The 17,205-nt window shown below is 36.4% G+C and overlaps 1 protein-coding gene across 1 annotated transcript; it reads right to left on the minus strand.

The window, feature by feature from the left end:
• Positions 1–3,489: 3,489 nt before the first annotated feature.
• Positions 3,490–7,478, minus strand: LOC117628855 (beta-1,6-galactosyltransferase GALT31A). The gene is made up of 11 exons (XM_034361394.1): positions 7,066–7,478; positions 5,798–5,900; positions 5,651–5,712; positions 5,323–5,534; positions 5,162–5,225; positions 4,992–5,064; positions 4,641–4,761; positions 4,442–4,529; positions 4,241–4,366; positions 4,036–4,145; positions 3,490–3,789 (listed from the first exon to the last, which is right to left on the minus strand). The coding sequence occupies exons 1-11, from the start codon at positions 7,167–7,169 to the stop codon at positions 3,641–3,643; spliced, it is 1,212 nt and encodes a 403-aa protein (XP_034217285.1). The 5' UTR covers positions 7,170–7,478; the 3' UTR covers positions 3,490–3,640.
• Positions 7,479–17,205: the final 9,727 nt, after the last annotated feature.

Genomic DNA, 17,205 nt, shown 5'->3' on the forward strand with positions numbered 1-17,205 from the left:
GTTCAATTGGGCAATGCCCCCAATCCATCTTTATATACCTTGGTTTGGCTTTTTCTATGGTTGCCGCGTTTTCTCGTTTATCACGTTCTCTGACTTGGATTTTTCTATTCTCCATTTTTCTTTATTACTCATGTTGGCTAAACAGAAACCATGTGTAATTTGTTTGTTTTTGTTTTTTTCCCCTTTTTCTTTTGTCCAAATTTTATTTACATTTTTAAAATTACTCGTGAATGTGCGGCTAATAATGCATCAACACTCACAATTTTCGTACCCACGTGTGTGGCTGACTAAGTGTATCAAAATTCTTAGATTTTGAGATTGAGAATATGGGATCATGATAATACTACTATTTAGGCCCTTATCTATATATTGTTATTGTCCGGTTCAAGATTAGATAATAGATTCTATCTTTGATTCTATTAGGTAATAATCATCGGCAGTTATTTTAGTTGTAAATTATCATCCTAAACTTATACTCATAACAACTCTTATCTACTAATCATATGATAAATGTAGGTTAGGGTTGGTCTCTGATTAGGTTTAACAGAACAAATACATAAGCACATAATCCAAACAGAAACAATGTCCTCTCTAGTTAGAACTTAGTAGAATAGCAAGTAAGCCCATTGAAACAAAAATGCTACTCACAAAGGGACAAGGAACACTTTATTTTTCTTTTATTTTTTAGGTTAGGAGCAGTAGTTATTTGTGGTAGATAGAACGAGGAACACTAATCAATATTTTAGGTTAGAAGACTAATGATTTGCGGTAGTTAGAATGTGCCTAGTTTATTATTCTTCGTTCTAATTCTAAAAGCAGAAAATAAACATCTAAAAGAGAAGCTAGTGTAGACCATATTGATGGATGGCTTAGACACCGTTGGATATGAAATAAAGCAGCATTCAAGCATTTGAATTTTTGACTGATGCATTCTTTGGATTGATCAAACGGACGCGTCTAAACCATGCTGCAACTTTCTGACTAGCAATTGAAATTGACCTCAATACTTTAATTAAAATGGTGGAGTTTTGCAATTACTCCAATGGACATACACACACTTGGCTATAGTCTTAGTGGAATGAGGGTAAGATAGTCAATTCATATACCATATTGTTTGGTCAAATTGAATGGAAGATTTCAACAATTTGGCCTAAGCCTAATATAATTCAATTAAATCACAACTGGATTGTTGCCATAATAAGAAACATAATATGACTGTCACACACACGTCAACATAGTGTAATTAATTTATTCATATTATAACATATATATTTATATATTAATGCTAAATCATATATCTATGAGGTATAACTTGTCCTATTCATCTATATTATAACACCTGAATTAATAACATTTCGTAACCGTGTGACAACTACTATTTAAAAATTCTACATAATAATATGCATGGTCTTCCCTCATATTTTGTTCTCATTTGCCAAACTTTTGACCATTTTGCAATATGGGTCATGTGTAGTAATTTTTTCGCTACGTAGAATTTAAAAACACATAATCAACCTTAACTTAGTCAAATTACAAATCACAGAGTTACAATGAGCATGTGAACAGAACAGGGTTTTTGTAGGTATAGGTTGCTTGAAATATTGTCCAAAGATATCGGCTATAAGAACACAATCATACAATATCATGCTGGTGCTGCAATGAAACCGACCACAGTCGATCACGTATAGCATGTTTTCGTCATGTAACTTATTTTATTTGGCGAGTAGTTTTTTTTTTAGTGGGACACTTCAAGGTGTGTAGTGGATCGCCTTTTTGACCTCCGACTTATGTATTTTTAGCTCCTTGAGCTCCATGATGGTTATGTTTGAAGAATAGACAAGTCTTTTTAGTCAATTATAATTATTCTCATATTACTCTAGTACAAACCTAGATATAACTCCAAGAATGCAAAGAACTAATTAAGGGTTTGTTTGAGACTCTTGAAGGGTTAAAATCATTTTCTTACAATCAAAGAAGTTTATGATCATTTTGGAAGTGCTTCTTGAGTTATAAAAGCGTTTTTTTTTTAAATTTTTAAAAGAGAAAGCAAACTTGAGTTTTTAATTTAGGTTTCAACATGTTTCTAATAAAAACGCTTATAAAGTGCTTCCTAGCTACAAAAACAATCTCAAACGAATCTCTAAGGGGTTGTTTGATATTGGATTTAAATCTAATTTTTTAAACTCAAAAATAGAATTTGAGTCAAAACTCAAAAGATATGTTTGGTATACCTAATTTTGAAAACCTAAACTCAAAAACACCCAAGTACTTTTTTTTTTTTTTTTGTTGCGAAACAAAACACCCAAGTACTTGAAAACAGAAGAAAAAAATAAATGTTTTTTTAGATTTTTTTCTTTTCAAAACTGTTTTCGAGTTGCATACTAAACAAGTTTTTGAATTTTAAAATATAAATTTTATAACTCCTTATTTTAAAAGTTTTTGAGTTACCGATCACCTTTTTCAAATTGTTCGAGAAGAAAGAAAATGTATACCTTTCCATTAACTCACTCAACATGCTCAAAGTGTCTATTTTTGGACCCCATTACTTAAAAACTAGGGTTTTAAAACCCTAAACTTATGATGTGAATCCAAAGTTAAACCACTTTACACTTGAGGAGGAGGATCATTTGGTGTACTTGACTAAATTACCAAGCTAACGGTGATATGATGGTCCATCAGAATCATTTTAAACTACATAAGATTTGGGGAAATCCCATGGGATGTGATAGTTGATCTGCCGCAAATGTATATCGGCTGCCACGTGCACCGACCCCATACTTCAAACCACACACACTCCCTTCTCCGTCCAATTTAACCTCAGCAATAATTACTTCATTCAAATAGATTTGAAGAGAAATTTTCTCCTTTTGAACATTTTTTTGTGCCGTGGAAATTTAAATTATTGAGGCATTGAGTACATGTTTGTTTGAATATGTTGTTTGAAATTGATATTCCAACAACCTAATGTTAGATAAGACGGGATTGCTTGATGTTTGAAACTTTAAATAATTACACACAAGGAATGCAACATCATGTGCTCCACAGTTTACACGCACAGGCCAAAAGAGAAGGATGATTTACACGTGTAGGTTTGAATTTCATGCTTGATCACCAATGAGATTTGATTAGTCTTTACAGTAGAGACACGAAGTCCACGAGCCTGTTATTGCCACAATTGATGAAGCCTAGCAGAAAATGTTGATGTCTACTTAGGATGTTATGTTGATGATATCTCAAACCAATCCCACACTATCAACCGGAAAAAAAACTAAAATGCATGTTAATGTGTGATTGGCTTGAGATATCGTCAACTGACATTGGAATGGAGTGAACTTCTTGTTGGGCTCCGACTAGTTGCTTGCGTTACATAAAAAGAGGTATTTTGTAAGACTTTTTGGGGCCAAATGCGGATGCACAGCCAACACACCCTATGGCGAGGCCTGTTTAAAGAGTAATTAATAGTATCAAACTCGGATTCTTCATCTATCCTGACTTGAGATTATATGTGCAACGATTAAATTAATGATATACCAACTGTCCCGGGGCATAAATAATTAGCAAAAATGGGGCAGATGGTGTGTTTAACCAATTTTCTGTTAATGCATACACATTTACATTACAATCAAAGTGAGGACAAGTTTTAGAAACTAGTGTGCCAAATGGCTTCATCACCCTCCCCACATCGCTGGTGCACCTCCTCCATTCTCTCCACTGATTTGCATATGCCACTGCAGCTCCAGTCAAATGATGCAGCACAAGGGTTTCCTGCTTGAGCTTTCCACTCACACTCTAGATATAAGAGATAGAGAGAGTTTAGAGTAACATACAGCAGAGAGTTTAATAATCTCTAAAATCAACTAATAATAATGTGATCTTTAGTTAGAAGCTACCCTTGCAAAATGCCTCCGTTTTCATAAGAAGTTTTTCTGATGAGTTTTAATGGCCAAGAAGATATTGCTTCTCAATAAACCTACTAACTGATTCTAAAGAAGCTAACAGTTTAATTCACTGAAAATCATATTTCCCAGCACCTACCAGGAGGAGTCCCACAGCAAAGGCTTCTTTCATCAATGTGCTCAACATCAAGACCAATAAACCAAGAACCCAAAGAGACATCTTCATTTGCATATCTGTGAAGTATGTGCCTAGAGAGGGAAAAAAAAACAATTAATGACATTTTCAAGATATATAACAAGAACAAAATGCAGAAACTGTCATGTGCGTATAAGAGAGGACTTACCTATGTACTGAAATGTAAGTTGCCAAATCTTTGGAAATTGCGTATATTTGACCCGTTGCATGACGAAAATACTTATTTCCCTCCTCTCCAAATTTCCAATATTCCGGTTCATGGTACTTGACCCCCCTATCAGAAAAGGTACAGATGAAGAATGATGAATATTAATAAAACCAGAGAGATGCAAAATATTTGGCTGCTTACTTATTTGCCAGGACAGGTCCAGACTTCATGCAACCAATATATGTACGAGGTTTTGATCTATGACGGGCCAAAGTAGAACCAACCATTCCTGTCAAATGATGAGACTTGAAGTTAATTTATTGCCCCCGAATTTGCATCAATTTTTTGCCCCCGAATTTCCATAGCAGAAACAGCTGCATTAGAAAACATATACACTAACCAAGATTTATGTGCACATCGTCGTCAACTTTAATATAGAAGTCAGCATCCCACTTAGCGACAGCTGCCGCAAAATAGATTTGGGTTTTTGATGACAATTCGTGATATCCTTCTATATGGTTCTGCAGACATACAAAGGTAACAGTGGATAAGGTCCACACAAGTGATTTCAACTTTGAACCAAAGGACAACTTGAACTTAAAACAACTAAAAAAAGCCCACCAAAGGGTTTAAGAATTTTGTTCCTTCGATTGGTTCCCAAGACAATATATCTGCATCAAGCATTGCATGAGTCTCCAAATGACTGACTGGAGATAACAGGTTACTTGGTCCTAGGCACTCAGTTACTTACCAGTCGCAAAAAATCCTTATGCTTCTCATCTTCCGCGTCAATGGCTCGATCCAAGACGCCACCTGGAGTTGCACTGAGCACAAAAAATGAACCCGTAAATTTTGTCAAACTTTTCATTCTGAAGTAACCAGTTTATTAAGCTAGTCACTTGCAATGTAGAGCAAGACTACCTGTGTCCAATAACAAACCGCATTATAATTCCCTTTTCTGTCTCTAACTTCTTTAACTCGTCCCCTGGAAAAGTGCCCAAAAAAAAAAAATCTTTTCATTCTTATTAGCAGCTACTAATTTTTAATGCGAGAGAATGGATACTGAGTTTTTGGATTTCAACCTTGGGGCATCCACGTTTCCCTGATTGACTCCCTTCGTTTTCGACTGCTGAAGGCAGTCATGATTCCCATGACAAAGAAAACCTTCTGGCGCTCTTTCAATGGCTTGCTTCCTGTTTTTGTAACCACTGGAGATCCTTCACCCTTGTCAGCTTTGGAAGCTCTAGCTGCCGCTAGCTGAACCTCCAATGAGGAGATTGTCTTATCTAATGCCCTGGAAACATGTAGCATAAATGTATCCATATGATGAACCAGCTTCAGTTATACAATAACATACCAAAAAATGTGTATAATTACAATATAAATATAATTAAGGACATGGGAAGTTACATGATCACATCATGTGTCTGTGAGACTTGAAAAAGGATGTCTCCCGCCCGGTCAGCTGCCTCCTGTTGTAGCATAGATAAATTATTAATTTGTATTACCACAGAAATGAGGCTAATGAATATATGGATCTAGTAACTTGGAACTTGCCTTCTTCTCACAATTAACATTGAGATGCAGAGCTCTTAATTGACGTTTCTCCAGTGATGAAGCCTCCTCGTCAATTTTTTCTGGGTCAGGAACACCCCATAACCTGCAAGATAAACATGAGCAACTGACCGATATTTATGTAGAAAGAATAATATGGACTAGACAATTATATTATCCTCCTCAATTCATACAAAAACAATATACAGAACATATACATCGTACAATATAGAAGAAACATATGTTTGCCTCTTAGCCTAGCCATAAATTAATATATCTCTTAGCCTTAGCTCTTGGTTTAAGCTCTTTAAATTTTGTTCCTATTACATTAGTTTGATACAACTTCCTTTCCTCACATTCTACATATCAACTCACTCACTACTTTATGGTAGTTTAAACCAAAGTATTATTGGGTGCATATTGGTATTGAAGTTGTTCTCATTTGTAATCTTCACGTCCCTTTTACAACACTAAAAGAAACTATTATGACCAGAATTTACTTCTTCAAGTAAAAAAAAGTTCCAGTACAATGTGAATCTATGATTGAAACCAAGTCACCACTCACGAGTTCATCTAAACATCAACTTATCCAAGACTACGGTCCAACATTTAGGATAGCCAGCCTATCACCGACAACCCCATTTGCTAGAGATAGCAATATTGAACCTTCTCAACTGGCAGCCATTAATTTGTTTACCACCCCATCAAGGAGTTAACTTTCGAAAACCATTTGCCCAGTGCCTGGTCTTCAACTAACAATCGATCAGCAAGCTCCCCAATTTCTACTCAACTAAAAAATGAACTTTCCAAGCAAATGAGCTCTCAATATCACGGGAAACTCATTATCCAATCAGACTAAACCTCTCAGACTCAGAGTCCAAAGCTAAACATCACTGAATCTACTGTGTACCACACTAAAAAGGCAGGAGATCGCAACAGGTATAATTCCTTTACAGTATAGTATCATATATCAGCAAGAGACTTATTTGAATTTGCTAACTCAAGTATCTCTATATTAAGACAAGTTGTTTATTACCCATTAGTCCAATGGTTACATAAAGACAGCAAAAGTGAAAACTTTGAATCCAGAAACCAGAGGATCATTTACAAACCGCAGCAAAAGCGTCTAAAAAGAAGGGTCAGTTGCAGCAAACAACATAAAGAATGAAAATTTACAAACCACACTAGAATGAGAAGCAAATCTAGAAGCTCCTCAGCACAAGATCTTAGACATTTTGCAACAAGAGAGAGAGAGAGAGAGAGATAGAAACCTGTTGACAACAAGAACACCCAAGAAGAAGCTGGCAATGCAAAAGAGAGAGACCCATCTGGCGGAGACTCCATTGCCAACCTTGTGAGGTCTGCTCAGACCCATTTGATTCAAAAAGGCTTCAGCTTTAAGGAACCTTCCTTTTGCTCAAGTGGGGTTATGCTTATGGGCGTGGAGGGAGCGTTACAAAGAAGATATAAGCAACCCCATTAGAGAAAGAGCACCAGTATCTGCACAGACAGCAACAAAATCATGTCCTGAAATAGAACCACATTTGAAAAGGAAAGCAAATTGATGGAGTTAAGGCAAGGCCACGCACCGTAAAGGTGATATTTTTCACTTAATTTTCACCAGCTTTGCCTTTCTTAAATCAATCAAACTCCCATTCGGTGAGATGGGCTACCTAGTAATTATGTATGTTCCGTTTCTTTGTGTTCAGTAATCTGTCACGGGGAAATATTTAAATATTTAAATTTTAAAAATGACAAAAGCCATGGCAGCTTTAACTGCCAATAATACCCCTTTATTCTTAAGCAATGGATTGATCGGCATTCGCCACTTTCTCCGCGCCTGCCTCTCTGTTTTTCTATCGTTTTCTTTTTCTTTTTATTTCCTCCATACTTGAGTTTTTGTTACATAAAGACTAAACTGGAACCTCATAGATTTATGTACTTGTGATGAAGCTATGTTATGTTCTGTCGCCCACACACAAATAAATAAGTTTTGATTGTGGCACTGTTACGGTTAAAAATTTAAACAAATACATGAATGTGCAACTGATCTTAGCAAAATTGTAGTTTATAAAATCGTAGCGGTTTTTAGCATACCCCTGATTAGTCTTCTTGCTTCTTATCCGGCCATGAATAGTGAATTAGTGACAGAGATCATGTTTATGTAACAAAAATCAAAGTTGGGGTCTCGATGCACATAGGGTGTAGTGTTTCACGCAACAATCACGATACATTTTAGGACTTGTATTGAATTTCTTGGCAGTAATCAACATTTTTTTAACACCAATTTGGTACTGCATAAAAGTACAAAACTCACTTTTGACATGAAACAAAAATTTCAGGTAGATTTGGCCCTTGGAGTCGTTGGGACGGTTTGTCTAAATCAAATTCTATTGGAATGATCCAATCAAATTTGGACTCTAATAAATCATTGTTGATAATTGATTTAACAATGTTATTTGATCATTTTATGCAACCAAATTGACATCGTTTTAGTTTTGTCTTCGTTTATTTTGTTTCACCATATGACAAATACACGTTTTTCATTATGGAAATGTAAATTACACAACTGAGAATATGCACTCAGTTGAACTAGTTGACAAAGTTAAAATTATCCGTTTACTTTGGCAGGCAACTTTTTCATTGCTCGGATTTTTTGCCCGCAACTAATTGATACACACACATATATAGTTATTCTCTTATTTGGATGTTCGCACGCGTTATTATCGTGTGGGTGCCATTGTAAATAGAGAAGTAGTAGAAAATACATAACATCCATACGATAATAACATCCACATAAAAGAATTTATGTATATATAAATCAAGAACTCTATTTAAGGATATATTTATAGAATTTTGTAGAATATTAATGTTATGATCTATGGGAAATTTGCATAAAAGCATTTTCATCGTTGACCTGCATGTTTGGGCATGTTCTGAAAGAAAACTTGATACTTTCTTGTTTTTTTTTTTTTTTTTTTTTCCTTGCCAATAAAAAAGGCTTGATGCTTGATAGCTCATAGCTCAACATTGTATTCCGCTTTCTTATTTTCATTTATGGTAATTAATAAAGGGGCTTTTCTTATTAGGTTATCTGTCAAACATGAGGTGAAGTGGATCAATAACACATGCAAACATGATTATACTTAATAATTATTATAGTTTATGGAGAAAATATTTTATAAGAAAGCATTGTATAAAACTGAGAACTTTTATTTTTCAACAACATTTCCAGCTAAAAAGAATGCCTTTATTGCAAATCACAAAATTCCATTTCAATGAATAATAGTACTCCCCTCCAATTTAGGAGAAGACGTAAACACTTTATGAAGCCAAATAGGGCAGTTTGGTCCCATGCAAAAGCCATAAATTGGTACCCATTTTTTCTGTGAAAGAATTCAAAAAATATAAAAGCTGGAAAAAGGTAGGTTGGTGAATGGTGATAGAAAATATGACATGAAGCAGAGGATAATATAGTCCATTTCATGCCAGGGTGTCAAATCAGAGAGGCACAGAGAGATAGAGAAGAGACGATGTGAATACATGATGAAGTGAAGGACACACTTAATTTAGTATAGCGTGGTAGAGTAGTAGCAGGCAGGCACCCTCCTCCCTTCACGGGTCCTGATTGCATGCCATGACCTCTCATTTTGACTGGTCCCCACTACCACTTTTTTTAAAAAATGTTTTCAACTTTCTTTAGTTTCTGATATGAGTAATTTTAGCAGTTCATCAGATCAAGTGTTGGATTTTGTTTTTGTTCTGTTCTGTTTTGTTTTCTGGTTTTTAAATACAATGCTGCAATTTGAGGCAAATTTAAGCTTTGAATATGTGAGCTGTTGTGTCTTAGTTGACTGTGTTTGAAGGTTGTTTTTCATGCTAATAGTTTTTTCATGTCTTCATAATGTCAGGCTCAGATTCTGCAGAAGAAAATAAACAAGCCTATAAAGTTGTTGAACTTGTCAGTTGTATTGGATGGATGTTGTCTTAACTTAATTAAGCTTTGTTTCTGTCGCTACTTTCAGTTCTCAAATAACCAATTTGAGATCTGAAACTGGTGACACAAATTTGATGGTTGGCTACAAAATCTTAGGCAGCCAAATGTTCATAGATGTTATAGAACAATATGCAGCAGAAAACCAAATCATGTTTGTTTTGCTACCAGTGTAGGATCAAATTCAAAACATATGCATCATGAAACACAAACAGTTAAACACTACTCAATGTAATATAAGAACAGGATCAACGAGCTTGTTTTCATCTGTTCATAGATTTTGCAATATTAATGGGTCCCATTGAACTATGTAGTTGAGATATACAGTGGGGAACAGCCAATGATTCTTTTAGGTAAATCAGAATCAGAAATGCAGTAAATCCCCATGAACGTTTGACCACCTGAACAAAAATTATGCTCCAAATTAACTTTTGGGTTATTTTTCTGTACTGCAGTAGCTTTGTCACAGTAATTTGGTAATGTGGAGCTTCTTACAGATGATCATCTTCCTCCAACGGACAAGATAGATAAGTATGGTGGTTTAGGTTTGACACCTAGTGTAATGACCCAAACCAAAAATTCATGTTTATCAATAATTTATTTTGAGAAAAGACGATTTTGCCTTCGGAATATTTTATTAAGAAAAAGGTGACTTTTGATCGAGAAGGAATTTGACAATTCCGCTTGAGCCATTGCGTAGAGCACGGTGAAATGAGTTCATAGACACGTAGTGGGCCCGAATCGGAGTTGTAACGAGAAAGTTATGGTCAAAAGAGTCTCAGTGGCATAACCGTAAATATTTTGAAGTTAAATTTATAAAAACCTGCTCAGCCTTCTCTCTCCTCGTGCGACACTCTCTCTCCTCGCCGCTGTTCGTGCCGTCGCCTTCTCGGGAGTGCCGGCGCCGCCACAGGGCACCACCGGCCACGGGACCGGTGGCGTTCGAACCGCCGTCGAGTCCCCTTCCTTTCTCGACCCTTCCCCGCCGGCGGCACGGGCTGTGCTGGCCAAAAAATGCAGAAAATCGACGGGAACTCACCGAAACTTCAACGCCGTCGATCTCCTTCCTCCGGCCACCATTTCCGTTGACCCAGGTATGGATCTTGAACCTCTCGAGCTGTTCTAGCTGCCTGTTGGGTAGGATTAGATCGATTCGTAGTGTAGCCATTGGATTTTTGAGCTTGAAGTTTCAGCCGATTTTCGGCCACTTTTTGGGGTAGGTCCAAGAACAAAAGTGGCTCTAAATATGATGTTTTACCTAGGGTAGGAGTTTGGAGCCGTGGTTTGAAGTTTTTCCGGCGTGGTGAAATCGCTTTAGACACCCGTCGCTGCCGGTGCATGCTGCGGCGCGTGGGTGGGGGTGGTGCAGTGGCACTGTGTCTTGTTGCGATCCTTACGTTGTCACGAGCACGTAAGATTTCGCGGATCTCAATTTGGATACCGTTTCAGCCCCGAACGGATTTTCCATATTGTGCGATTTCCGGGTTCGATATTACTGAACCGTTGGATCGCGCTCAATTTCGGATATGTTGTTCCAGATAATTTCAAAATCGTGTAGGATTCGACGGATTGTGAATCGGAGTCCCGGATACTCCGAAATCACGAACCCTGGGGATAGGGTTTGGAAATTGTATAATTTCACGATCGTGATCAATCCGATCGTCAGTTTCAGACCAAACTTGCAGGATATGGTTCTTTAAATGTGAGGAACTTAAAGGAACTCTCAGATTGGTAATTGGAGGTCGTGGACCCCACGGGGTTCCGTATTGACCAATGTGGAAGTTATCGCTTAGTAAAGTCTCGAGTCTTTTCAGACGATTTTAAATATCTGAAATGCCTAAGTGGGCAGGAAAATGACTTTAAAGTTAGTGCACGCACTTTTAGAAGTCGGGGGTCAGGGTTTTACTTAAAAACTTATACCGAGCAGTTTTATTAATTAAATATTCATGATGGTTTACCAGGCACCCGGGACCAGGCAGGCCCGCAGAGAGACCTACAGGAGGTCTAGCTAGCTCGGACCAGGAGTGAGTGGACTTTTCTTTTATAAATGATTTTATATAAATGAATTTCATTATTTGATCTTAAATAAGTTTAATTGGTAGTGAATATTCCTAGTATGGTTTGTGAAGCCAAATGTCTTTATCTTTGTACTGCCTAGTTAACTATGCTAAAGAATTATAGAGAGCAGAGTCTGAGATTTATATCAGATAAAGTGGCAGTATAGTTTCAGATTTAACAGAAATTCAGTTATTTATCAGATTTTTCAGAAATATTATAACATTTATATATTATATTATTCTCAGAGTTCCTGATTTATTAAAAATTCAGTTCTTCAGCAGTTTTCCAGAAATGTTATATATTTTAAAACCACAATGTACCCAATTATGGTTATTACCCTCAGTTATACCGATGTCTACGGACATCCAGTTTATTCTCAGTTTTGTCAGTGCACTTGACATTTGCCTCACGAGTTTCGGGGACGCTCGGACCGTGAGTGCCAGGATTTGCGGCTCGGATTGACTTGGTGTCCCGAGACCTGCCAGGATTTGCGGCTCGGATTGACTTGGTGTCAGGAGGTTTGCGGCTCGAGTTGACTTCGTGTCACCGAGACCTGCCAGGATTGCGGATCAGGCTGACTACGGTCCCCTGAATCCTGCCAGTTGCGGCTCGGGTTGACTTTGTGTCACCGAGACCTGCCAGCGGATCAGGCTGACTATAGTCCCCTGAATCCTGCCAGTTTGCGGCTCGGATAGACTGTGTGTCGCCGAGACCTGCCAGGGGAATTGACGGAATTACAGGGGTACATCCGAGTGGTAGTTTTGATTGATTGCAGTGCTTTGATTCAAGTTTTGAGTACATTGCTTTTATGCAGGTTTGATTTCAGTGTTTTTATGCAAGTTTGGATTTCAATGCTTTCACGCAAGTTTTATTGTTTTTGAATACGATTGCACATATTTATAGAGATATGTAACTGCGTTGGTTTTAATATGCTTCCAGGTAGTTTAGATATTTAGTTTTACTCAACTATATTTTTTTTTACAATGGGGGTTAATATATTCTTAGATATTTTATGAACCCTTATTTTTGTCCACTCACATTTTCAACTGTTTTGCTCCCCCAGGCTGTAGCGTGCACAAGATATCCACCACCGGGCCATCTTGACTTCCGCACATTCTTGGTACAAAAGCGATGGTGTGTAAAACGATTAACTTACCTATATACTATAAGACTGCTCTGATATTGCCCTAGAGTGAGATTGGAACTTTTGGCATGTTTATTGAAGTGCTGGCTGTTGGTTGTATGGATATTTGTGCTCGTTTTGACAAGTGTAAGTTTTGAGATTGAACGAATTATATGGGAGACTCTGCCGAAATTTCGGTAGGAGTCAAGGTTAAAATTTCAAGTGGAAGGGCAAATAGGTCATTTGTGCCCTACATTTGCCAAGTGTCGGACACGCACAGGGTTCGACCCGAATTCCAAAGCGAAATTTGGTTCGGGTCCTGTCACCTAGACTCTGATTGTAGCAAAAGTTTGGTCATACTGAGCGTTTTTTTAATCTTTTTTAATCATGGACTGATTGGATACTTAGAATTTAGAGCTCTTAATTTTTAGGTAGGGATTTGGAATTTGCCTGCTATAGGCAGTGGTAGTTTCAAGATTCGAAAGACGACCGAGCAAAATTTATATACTAAACTCAACAGTAGAAGTGAATTTTATTAATAAACATAAAAAGATATACATAGTGAGGGGAACGTAATGAGCCTTACCCTCAAATGCTTATATATCTACAAATACAAAAAAAAAAAAATAATAAATAAAATTTCTGAAATTTCTAAAACAACTGTCTTTGTGTGAGACAAAAAAAAAAAAAAATTATAGGCGGGCTTGGGGTTTGTGTGAGACCAAAAAAAAAAATATTAATAATCATAAGTAGTGTAGGTAATTTTTTTTTTAAACAAAAAGAGAAGGAAAAGGAAGAAAAAAGAAAGAAAGAGAGAGAGGAGAGAAAATAGAAGGAAAAGAACGGAAAAAAAGAAAAAAGAAAGGAGAGATGAGAAAAGGAAAAGTGTTATAAAACTAGAATAATCAGAGGATGAGAAGTACCACTGTAATATTGGGAGTGGAATTATATTTCTCTTTGTGGTGTTTACACTGACAAAATTTCTCCTCAGACAGACTCCACTCTTTCTCTTTTCTCTGACTCTCACTCTATTCTCTTCTCTCTTTCGTATGTGTTTACAAGCAAATATAATGCCTATTTATAGGCAAAGCAAATGGCTTTTAAGATAGACATAATGATTTCTCCCCAACATCATTATCCCATCTTTTGACTAATACCTTCTAGCTTTATCTCCATCTTTTGACTAATGCCCTCTTGTTTTATCTATGTGGGCTTCACTTCTTTATAACACTCCCCCTTGAAGACCACATGTCCCTAGATTGGTTGCCTCATTAAAACCTTACTTGGAAAAACCCAGTGGGAAAAAACCTAAGCGAAGGAAAAAGAGTACAACTTTATTTTGGGACATAAGGGTAATGCACTCATGTTGCCTCGTTAAAACCTTGCTAGGAAAAACCCGGTGGGAAAAAACCCTAGTCGAAGGAAAAAGAGTACAACGCGCATATGTCCTGTGTTAGAGGACTCTTGAATGCTCCCCTTGATTTTGCATGCTCCAACTTGATTGCTTGCAGAGTTGTCGTAATCCGATGCCATGCACTAACTTTTGGAATGTACATTTCGGCAATGATTTAGTGAAGAGATCTGCCAGGTTATCGCTTGAGCAGATTTGGGTTATTTTTCTGTACTGCAGTAGCTTTGTCACAGTAATTTGGTAATGTGGAGCTTCTTACAGATGATCATCTTCCTCCAACGGACAAGATAGATAAGTATGGTGGTTTAGGTTTGACACCTAGACTCTGATTGTAGCAAAAGTCTGGTCACACTGAGCGTTTTTTTAATCTTTTTTAATCATGGACTGATTGGATACTTAGAATTTAGAGCTCTTAATTTTTATGTAGGGATTTGGAATTTGCCTGCTATAGTCAGTGGTAGTTTCAAGATTCGAAAGACGACCGAGCAAAATTTATATACTAAACTCAACGGTAGAAGTGAATTTTATTAATAAACATAAAAAGATATGCATGAATTTTATTAATAAACATAAAAAGATATACATAGTGAGGGGAACGTAATGAGTCTTATCCTCAAATGCATATATATATCTACAAATACACAAAAAAAAAAAAAAAAAATTCTGAAATTTCTGAAACAACTGTCTTTGTGTGAGACAAAAATAAAATAAAATTATAGGCGGGCTTGGGGTTTGTGTGAGACCAAAAAAAAAAAAAAATCATAAGTAGTGTAGGTAATTTTTTTTAAACAAAAAGAGAAGGAAAAGGAAGAAAAAAGAAAGAGAGAGAGGAGAGAAAATAGAAGGAAAATAAAAAAAAAGGAAAAAAGAGAGGAGAGATGAGAAAAGGAAAAGAAAGAAAAAAAAGAGGGAGAGGAGAGAAGGAAAAGAAATGGAGAGAGAGAGAGAGAGAGAGAGAGAGAGAGAGAGAGAGAGAGAGAGAGAGAGAAGGAAAAGAAAGAAAAAAGGTTTCTACAGGTTTGTATATGCTTAATTTAAGTGGGGAACATATGTAGTGTAGTAAGAATTTTTTAACAAAAATTTTGGGCCGGGCATGAGCCCAACTTGCCATAGGCTGGAAACGCCACTGGCTATAGGTCAGTTGTTGAAAACAAAATTCCTCATCAAACATGTATATGAAAAGGAAATGTCAATGTGGTTCTTTAAGATTGGTCGGCCAACGTGATCTAGTCTAGTAGAAAAGGGATTTGACTTGCATACTAGTGGCCTCATGTTCAAATGCCCATGACTTTATGTGTGTGTGAGGAAAAATCCCTTATTTACAATTTAAACTATCGTTTGTACTAAAAAAAATGTTCATTCTTCAGTTTGGAAAGCTCGACTTGATCTAAAATATATCATATATTCTAGGGAATTACAACCAAAAAACCAAGAAACAAAAAGAGGAAAAGGGCCACATTATGTCATAATTTGGTCATCTAATTTTTTCTGTCAAAGATTATGTTTATGCACATTAGAGTGGCTGCGTGGAAGGCCAGTTCTTTTGAACGTGTCTTTTTTGTTTTTTAATGATTCATTGGTGAATGAGGGATCGATATGCCTAGGTTGTTATCCAATGAAAAGTCAAATGAATTGGATAAAGCTTACGTTATCTAATATATCATGTTCCATTCATACTAAAAAGCTCTAAAGTCGTCTTTGGTTTATCGATGCATTTGACTCTTAATAAAATTGTGTGGTATCAATTCAAGGCATTTGTCGTAAACAAAAAAAAGAATTGGAATATTGTGTAATACTGAAGATACCAACTTATTATATAAATTTATGAACGCTAACTGACATGATAATTTCTTATTTGTTATGAATAAATAAAGTTCAAAATTGCCTTAAAATGAGAACAAATAAAATATTAAGGGATTAGATTAGTGTCTCTAGCATTACTCATTAGGCTCTAGAAGAACTTGAATCGTCAACCACTTTTTAATGTTTGTTAGTCATTAGTGATATGAGCAGACTTTTTATCTCTAATCCATTAATTTTGCAAATAACTTGTCTTTATATGTGGTTTCATTCAAATTTGATAAACAAGTACACTATTTACATGAATTGATTTGTGGGTTAACCTCAAAGCTTCAAAACAAGGCAGAGATTCTATTTTCTAAGTTCTAAATTCACGACTACCTGCCCTTCGTTTTAAATCTTTTCAGCAATGACTTTTCTTTCTTTCTTCTAGTACGTAAATAGTCAACATAAGGGTTATGGATTATTGCTCAAGATTTTAGCATAGTCCATGTCAAATATTGTGTATGTACACGCAGTGACGCAGACAAACCCAAAACCTGTGTCGCCTTTATATGCATTAGCAGAGAAGTTTCCCTTCCCTTGAATCTGTCCAGGTCTGGCTGCTTCTGCATTATCCTTCAAGTTTTCTCTTCCCAAATTCCTTTTGGGTCAAGAAATAACTAAACAAAAAATAAGAATTACTGTTTGTAGCTATTGTCTGGGAAAAAATTTAGTGCTAGCGTGAAGCAAAGTGTGTGAGAGTGTTTATATCCCCATCTAAGCTAAGGTCTATAGAACTTAACTCCCTGGCTAAATTTAAGTACTAATCCGTAAGCCGTAAAACCAAACTGATTAGTGGTTTAAATAATGATTTAATGGAAAACTGATTAAGGGATTTGAAGTTTTGACTTTTCACATTGTTCGAAATCTTCTAGTTTTCCACAACTTTTCTTGACTTGGCTGATCCTCCAAGCTATCACACACCAACCCGAAATGGCGTTATAAAAAGAGTAAGTAACAACCACGTTCTGCAAAATTCATCA

This window comes from Prunus dulcis, chromosome 5 (genome assembly GCF_902201215.1).
Source record: "Prunus dulcis chromosome 5, ALMONDv2, whole genome shotgun sequence".
NCBI classification, from domain to species: Eukaryota; Viridiplantae; Streptophyta; class Magnoliopsida; order Rosales; family Rosaceae; genus Prunus; species Prunus dulcis.

What these genes read in the sequence shown, in the direction of transcription:
- LOC117628855 (XM_034361394.1), bottom strand. Translation starts at nt 7,169, where the DNA reads ATGGGTCTGAGCAGACCTCACAAGGTTGGCAATGGAGTCTCCGCCAGA. An exon ending in CGATGTGCACATAAATCTTG is followed by an intron (nt 4,530 to 4,640) that starts GTTAGTGTATAT and finishes ATCATTTGACAG; the next exon opens with GAATGGTTGGTTCTACTTTG. An exon ending in TTGCTGTGGGACTCCTCCTG is followed by an intron (nt 3,790 to 4,035) that starts GTAGGTGCTGGG and finishes TCTTATATCTAG; the next exon opens with AGTGTGAGTGGAAAGCTCAA.